At 52.9% G+C, this 8,029-nt stretch overlaps 1 protein-coding gene across 1 annotated transcript; it reads right to left on the bottom strand.

Annotated features, from left to right (window-relative positions):
* Positions 1–1,203: 1,203 nt before the first annotated feature.
* LOC125556162 (serine carboxypeptidase 1-like) lies at positions 1,204–3,324 on the bottom strand. Its single transcript, XM_048718945.1, has 8 exons — positions 2,940–3,324; positions 2,731–2,838; positions 2,374–2,640; positions 2,025–2,290; positions 1,826–1,932; positions 1,654–1,740; positions 1,445–1,550; positions 1,204–1,359 (listed from the first exon to the last, which is right to left on the bottom strand). Exons 1-8 carry the CDS (start codon positions 3,322–3,324, stop codon positions 1,204–1,206), a joined length of 1,482 nt encoding a protein of 493 aa, XP_048574902.1.
* Between the last annotated feature and the right edge of the window lie 4,705 nt (positions 3,325–8,029).

The following is an 8,029-nucleotide window of genomic DNA, read 5'->3' as shown; positions in this document are numbered from 1 at the left end:
CACGACCATTGCGCCCACCGAAGATCTCCCACCAAGCTCCAAGGCTCCGAAACACCGGTACCAATCAGCACCTCCAAGAAGGACTACGACGATGATGACGCTGCTGCCAAGGGTTTTCCCCGGTACACGACGAGGCAAGAGGAAGGGTCGCCCCCGACGCCCTCCAGGAAGGTCCGACGGCACCCACCGGCGTCGCCGCGTCGGTGTCGGACAGGCCGACAGGGGTTTCCCCTGATCCCAACCTTCACCTCGGGTGCTCCAGAGCCTGCCACCAAACCGATCACCATCTTGCGCCACCATGGTCAAGAAGCCTCCACGCCGTCTCACCACGGGACCACGAAGTGAGGTCTGCACAACAAGGGATAGGAGCTGGGACTGGGGGCCGCAGCACCGTCGGCACGTGGGAGGGCACAACCTTCACCGTCAACAACGGTAGCCGACCGGACACAATAGCAGGAGCATACCAGGCCCGTGGGCCCATAGGCCCAGCCGGGAACTCCATGCCTGTAAAGCTCTTGCCATCGCGCTGTAGCAGGCACGCCGTCGGCATCGCCGCCCCCCGTCCGAGCTGCTCCTCCTCCTCACCACGCAGACGACGACGAAGCCACGCCGGGGACCGGCCCGCTAGGACCCAGATGGGGCCGGGAGGGCCCAGATCTGGGTCGGGGACGCGCCGTCGGCCACCGCACGCCACCACGCGGCCCTGCTGCCAAGGGCAGCACCGCCACCGCGCCTACCGCCGCCGGGTCGCCGGGCCGCCGCCCAGCCGAGCATCACCGCCGCCGTCACCAGCCACGGGAAGGAGACGAATGCGCGGGTACAGAAGGGCCCGCCGCCGCCGGGGCACCCGCCGGCGGCGGCAGGGGAGATCTCATGGGGGTGGGGGCCGAGGGAAGGGGAGGGGCGCGCCGCCCCGGCCACCTCCCGAGGAGGCGGCGCAGGGGCGGGAACGGGAGGGGGAGGGGGGAGAGGGGGGCGACCGGGGTTGCACTCGCAAAGTACATCATAAATCATCCAAAAAGAAATCCATGTGTCCACTCAAAAGGGACATGGACCTTTTTCAACTCTAACCAGATACAAGTACATAGTATTATACCAAAATTAAGCAAATAAATCTCTCACAGGAAAATATTAATTAGCTCATAGCAAGTGGCGACTCCATTTTCATGCCGTAGCAAACTAGCAATTGTCTTGGCATATGACTCACTGCTCTTGTGTGTAAGGTGGGAGCATCCCATTCAGGAAGGAGCTCAACATCACCAATGCCCTCTCTGGCTGGAAGGATGGAACCAGATGGCCAGCTCCTCTCACAGATAGGAACGTGAATCCCCCGGCGTATTGCTGGACATAGCCTCCCACCTGCGAGTGCAACCAGCGAAGCCATGAGTTTCAGGGTGACCAGCCATGCATTCAGATGAGTAGTGTTTTTTATTATGGGATTTACCTCCTCCTTTGCTGTCCATGGACGCCATGGAGTGGTCACAGGGAGGCCAAGGTCTTGGATGGAGTACCTCGTCGCCGGTAGCGAGCACACGGAATCAAAATCACCACTGTAGAATGTAGGGAAGTTCATTGGGTGGTGAATTTTGAAAGGTATATAGATGAATAACGCAAAAGGTAAAATGTACTTTTACAGCGGTCGTGATCTGTTACCTGAAAATCCAAACCGGAAGCTTGCTTTCGATCAGCCATTTCACGGTTGGCAGCATGGACATTGGCGCATCTTTCCAGTGCAGGTTTCTGCATGCGCAAAATCACATGAGTTCCGTACGTGTTGGGTGAAAATGGCAAGTGTACATATTAGCTGCAAGTTGAAGGATCTCACTTGCAGGATGACCACTTCGTCGTTCTAGCGTGGAAAGCGCTCTGCACCGCCGGATCATTGAGATACGCCCAGGTAGGGTAAACACTGCACGGATCATACCCAGGCAGCTGCATGCATGCATGTCGTTTTAGCTAGCCATTCAGAACATTGTCATCATGTCATGCCCGGAAAAGTAATTGAAAATGAATTGTCGCCTTACGTAGCCGCTGGGGTAACGTGCTCCGTTGGGCGCGTGGATGCAAACCGGAGCGTATATGTCGTAGTAGTCGATCTGACCTCCGTCGAACGCGTCCCAGGCGCCACTGCACGCCGTGCCGGCGACATTCCCGTCCCACTTTCCGAAGTCGCAGTTCTTGGTGACATTGGCGTACACCTCGTCGGATATCACCTCATGGGTCCAGACGAAGTCGATGGCCCCCTGGATGTTCCTCTTCTCGTCCAGATACGGGTTCCCGACCTTCAATCAAGAGAAAGAAGGGTGGCAAGTGATGCTAAAACTGATTGGGGAGGGCCAAATGTGTGTAACTGTAAATTTCACGTACCATTGCCTTGTAGGTTTACTATGGTTCTGTTGTTGTATGTGTTGTGGAGCAGGATGGTGGCGGCGAGCTCTGGCACATAGTGGCCGGCGAAGCTCTCGCCAGAGATGTAAAAGGCGCGGTCCTTGTACTCCGGGAACCTCTCCAGCCATTTCACCAGGAAGACGTACGCGTCGTCGGCGGTTCTCTCGTCTCCGCTTAGGTCATAGTCCGAAGACGTGTTCGAGTAGGAGAACCCGACGCCAGCGGGCGACTCGAGGAAGATCACGTTAGCCACTGCCATTATTTTTCACAAGCAAAATAAGTTCAGGTCTGTAATTAAGCAGGTCCAAGTGGGGAGGGATTAGAGTTGCCATGGGTACTTACCGTTGTTCCAGGCGTTGATGTTTCTGCTGAGCGTTTTGTTGTCTTCGGCTACGCGGAAGGGGCCGAGCTCCTGCATCGCTCCAAAGCCGAGGGAAGAGCATCCTGGCCCTGTGGATGCGTACATATATCTAGCGTGATCAACCAACAGTATCTATAAATTAACGTGCACCTTACAGCTATGCAGTTGCCAATTAATGCCATGCTCTAACCTCCGTTGAGACACAGGACGAGCGGCTTCTCGGAAGCACCGGAGGGCGATTCGACGAGGTAGTAGAAGAGCGCGCGGCCGTTCTCCTCGTCGACGGTCACGTACCCGCCGTACTGGTCGAAGTCGACGCCCTCCGGCTGCCCGGGCAGCGCCGTGATCTTGTCGGCGGCCTTCATGGAGCTCTGGTCGGAGACAGAGCTCCCTGCGCTCAGGCTGCCGGCAACCCTGTCCGCTATGTTACGCACCCTAAACGTGTCGGTGCTGCTAACACTGCCTCTTCTGGACGAGGTGAACTCTCTCAGCCGCGCCTCCTGCGAGGCACTGGCGTGCAGTGGCAGTGCCGCCACAGAAACGAGGAGCAAGAAGTACAATGAGAGGCTCTTCATCTCTGATGAGAATGATGAGATGGTCGTCTCTAAGATGAGAAATGCCACAGTCGGCATGCATGGTTTATATAGGCGTCGTAGCAGGTAGGAGAAACATGGCAGCTTCGTTTGCATTGCAACAAGGAGCTTTGGATTCATCCCTGTGTTTGTTTCGGGTAAGAACAGTGCAACAAGGCTTGCAGGATTGCAACAAGGTTTGGATTCATCCTTATGTTCTTGTTAATTTCCGCTCAGACAACAATGCGAGGAGGGTCGTCGGCTCGTCGCTGCTTCTTTGCGCCGATGATTTGATTCGTCAAAGCTGTTAGAAGTAATCTTGAGTTAGAGTTGTAATAGGATTACTTGTCCGGCAGGTTGCCGTGTAATTAGATTAGGAAATACTAGTCGGAGAGTTTATGTGTGAGTTCTGGTAGCTAGGAGTCGTACTAGTAGTAGTCCGGCTAGGAGTATTAGTTTAGACGTGTACTAGTCCTTGTAGTATTAGCAGTCCTAGGTCATCTTGGCTGAGTCCGAGTCCGTTTAGGTTGAAGGGTCGGCCGCTGCTGGTGGAGTATATATATTCAGCCGGCTGTGGAGTTTTGTAACATCGTGAGAAAAAGGAGAAATAAAGAAAAAAGAACAAGGCACGACAGGTGCCTTTGGCAAAAGTTTTTTCGTCTGCGTGTTCATCGTGATTTGATGTGATCGATCCTGAGGGCTGAAGTCCAACAATTGATATCAGAGCAAGGTTCAGGAGTCGAGTGCTTGCCCCGGGGTAGCGACCCGACTAGCGCCTCGGGGCGGGCGATATAGTTGCTGGGTGGTGCGGCGACGAGGAAGGGCGGGCGATGAAGTTGCTGGGTGATGCAGCGACGCAGAGGATCAAGCAACCGTCGTTCTATGGAGCGACATGGAGGGAGACGGCAGACTGTCGTCGGGAAGACGGTGGAAAGAGATCGTTGATGGGAGAGGTGGTGCCAGTGTGTGGTGCTGGAGCTCATCAAGATCATCGTCCGGGGGAGTCGGATGAGTCAAGGAGTCGTGCGAGTTTGCACGGTCAGTTGTCGTTGCGTCTGTGAGTCGTCGTGTTGTCCAAGTGCTCGTCTTGGTGATGATTCGTTGGAGTGGATGCAGTGTGCACGGTGTTCCGTGAGTCATGTCCATGTCCTCGTGGAGCGTCCTGGTTGCGGCCAGTGTGGATTCGGTGTGATGCCGAAGGCGGACGATGGTAGGCGAAGCCATCGTAAAGCGAGGAGGTGTGCAAGCAGTGGAGAGTGCATCTATTGCAAGCAAGTACAAGGAGTATGGTGCGGACCGAGTGCAAGGCAGCAGCCAAGCAATGGCGGTGGCACAACATGACAGGGCAAGGAGGTGCGTTGCATGTTTCCAGACGAGTCATACTCAGTGTACGGATATGACGGTTGAAGATCAAGCTTGACGTGTAGTGGGACAGTGACCAGTTAAGTTGAACGACGTGAAGACTGATGATGCGTCCAGTCTTGCATGTTGCACGTGTAGATGCGACCATGTGGGCTGGTAGTCCAGATTGTACGTTGAAGTTTGGATCGACAAGTCGCGAAGCTGCAAGAGTCAAGACGAGAGGAAGCGCAAGGAGATGACATATCAAGATTAGGGGAAGATTGTTAGAAGTAATCTTGAGTTAGAGTTGTAATAGGATTACTTGTCCGGCAGCTTGCCGTGTAATTAGATTAGGAAATACTAGTCGGAGAGTTTATGCGTGAGTTCTGGTAGCTAGGAGTCGTACTAGTAGTAGTCCGGTGAGTATTAGTTTAGACGTGTACTAGTCCTTGTAGTATTAGCAGTCCTAGATCATCTTGGCTGAGTCCAAGTCGGTTTAGGTTGAAGGGTCGGCCGTTGTTGGTGGAGTATATATATTCAGCTGGCTGTGGAGTTTTGTAACATCGTGAGAAAAAGGAGAAATAAAGAAAAAAAAAGACACGTCAAGTGCCTTTGGCAAAAGTTTTTTTGTCTGTGTGTTCATCATGATTTGATGTGATCGATCTTGAAGACTGAAGTCCAACAAAAACGGCCATGATTAGTTGAGTTGACATGCAGCCAGGGTATCGAGGGCGACTTAAGCCGTTGGTTATCCTTGCAGTACTGCGGTGTGTGGGTTTTCAGCAGGTTCTTTATCCGCACCGGCCTTGTTTAGAACGATGATTTGGATGTTAATCAATGACGATTCTTGCGTGTACTATGTGCGCCAAGGTTTATATGTTTTGGTAACATGTAAGAGGAAATTTCCATTTCGCAGTGTGCTAGTGCCAAGTGGAAGTTGGTCATGCAGCAGAATACATTCAGAATTTTATGAAGTTTAGCCTCAAGCTTGGTGTGTGGTGGAAGTAAAACCATACATGAAAAAATATCTTGATACTCATTTAAAAAATTCTAAGGACCATGTTTATTTTGGTACTCATATTAAAATGACCATATGCATTCTTAATTGGTGCAGAGGCCAGGAAGTGAAAATCTCTCTCATTTTTTTGAGTGAGTCTAACTCAACTAGTTGGATGAGTGGATGTACAAACTAAACACCTAGGTTTAAATGCTCATGGAGGCGAATTTAGGTTCCTATTTATTCTCGAGGACCAGACTTTCCTGATACTCACACATTTATTAAGGACTAGACTCGGTGCGTAATCGAGATTAAAAATCCTAGTACTCATACTTAAAAGGCCGCATACATCCATAGTTGGTGCAGAGGTTAGGGAAGTGAAAGTATCCTCCAATAAAATTTTTGTGATTGCATGCATCATCCAGATATAGAGGCAGGGATGTATCCTCCTTTTCAAAAAAAAAGTTTACTCAACTAGCAGGTGTTTCATGCAATTGCACCGAAAATGCCTTTAATCGTCTTTCACATCCAATACTGCTATTCTCGTCATTCGTTTTTCTTTTCACGTGACAAACTTACACAAACACCATGGCAGTATGAAGAACATAAGAAAGCAATAGAAATTACATCGATATCCGTAGTTCGCCTAGCGACGACTACAAGCAATAGAGTAAGCCGAAGACACGCCGCCGTCACTAAATCCGGGTAAATTTTGTTGTAGTAGACAGTCAGAAAATCGTCGTGCTAAGGCCCCAAGAACCAGCACCAGAACAATAATCGTCGCCGGTGAAGAGAAGTGCAAATCGAAAGAATCCAACCTGTAGATACACGAACATGAACGAACGAAGACTGAATCCAACTTGAGGCAGGACGACCAGTAAGAAAATATATTCAAATCATACGGGCCTTCTTGTTCCTTCGATTGAAAATTACACTGAATTAACAATAAAGAAAAGACACTTGCAAAGGCCCTCGGCTTACTAGGCTTTGAAGATCGCAGTAGTCACTCGCCCTTTGAGACGAGATCTAGAAATCACTGAAGCAGTATTGGTTGGAGTATCACCCAACATGCTCACAGTCCATCATCACTAGTTCATGCGGTTGGAGAAGCCAAAACATGTCGCAGAACAACACAGAAGGAGATGTTATATCCGCCACACCAATAGTTAGTCAATAAATCAACTTGAAAGACGCACCAACTCCCTAGATCTGAAGAGAGTCAATAGATCTCAGAACACAAAAACTCACAAGTCCTCCAAGACGCCAAATCAAACATTGCGAGAGTTGGAGAGACCAGATATACCTTATTCGAACACACCCTCACCGCGACTACCTCGTCGATGTCATGTGAGAACCAAAAAACCTAATAAGAAATAACAAAAGAAGAAGGATGGTTCCGCACTCCTCTTGCTGTCGTCGAGGCTCCCGGACAGGGAAGATGAGTGGGACCAAGGCAACGGCGTGTAGGAAAGCTTTGGCAGCGGCTAGGGTTAGGAACCTTATGCACCACACACAAACCCTTCAACCCCCCCCCCCCACACACACACACCCCCTCCCCCGAAATTTACCTGCGTGGTACCCACATGCTAATTCTAAATCAACACATTTGCTCAAGTCAGTCTGTATGATGAATCCCGCAAAAAAAACTACCCATAGCTCTAGCATTACTCAGCTTTGCCTATAAAAAAACAAGTAGATCGACAGACCAATCCGACTCTCGTACTCGAGCGGTGCGAGCGGAGCGAGCGGCTCCCCTAGGGTTTCCCCGCGCAGCCGCTGGCCCTCCCCCGCTCCCCCCCACCTCCACCCCTCCCTCCCCCCATCCCTCCCATGTGATCCCTGCGTCGCCTCCCCGAGCGGGGCAACCGGGGGCCTCGACCCGACTCCCTTCCGCGCTCCCCTCGCTCCTCCCTCCCCCCGCCACCGCCGACGGTCGCCGCCGGGCCTTGCTCGTGTGGTGCTGCTGGCGGCGGCGGGCCTGTCCTTCCCCGCGCACTAACCCTCCTGCTCGGGCGGTGGTGGCCGGTGGCGGTGCCCTTCGGCCGGCGGCGGTGTGGCAAGGTGGCGGCGATGCTGCATGCCACGATGGCCCTCGACGCGGCGGCACGGCCGTTGGTCGCGGGGCGGCACGGTGGCGCTGTTGGCTGGCAGCGCCCACCGAGCCCAGATCTTGGTCTGGGTTGGGTCGGGCCGGTGGCACGGCGCTCGACGGCGTCGCTTCCTGGTGGCAGTGGCGAGGCGGCGGCGGTATACGGGCGCGATTACTTCGTTGTTCGGCGTGTTGCAGCGTGGTGACAGGGACTGTCTAGGCCCACGTGGGCCTGACCGGGCCATAGGGCCCGGCAAGTCCTTGTCGCCGCGTCCGGTCGG

Source organism: Triticum urartu, chromosome 5, assembly GCF_003073215.2.
Source record: "Triticum urartu cultivar G1812 chromosome 5, Tu2.1, whole genome shotgun sequence".
Taxonomy (NCBI): Eukaryota; Viridiplantae; Streptophyta; class Magnoliopsida; order Poales; family Poaceae; genus Triticum; species Triticum urartu.
This window is presented reverse-complemented; position numbering and strand designations above follow the sequence as displayed.

Coding starts and splice junctions, on each gene's coding strand:
- LOC125556162 (XM_048718945.1), bottom strand. CDS start 3,324: ATGAAGAGCCTCTCATTGTACTTCTTGCTCCTCGTTTCTGTGGCGGCA. Junction 2,291..2,373: donor AACCATAGTAAACCTACAAG/GCAATGGTACGT, acceptor CTTCTTTCTCTT/GATTGAAGGTCGGGAACCCG. Junction 1,551..1,653: donor CTTCCGGTTTGGATTTTCAG/GTAACAGATCAC, acceptor TACATTCTACAG/TGGTGATTTTGATTCCGTGT.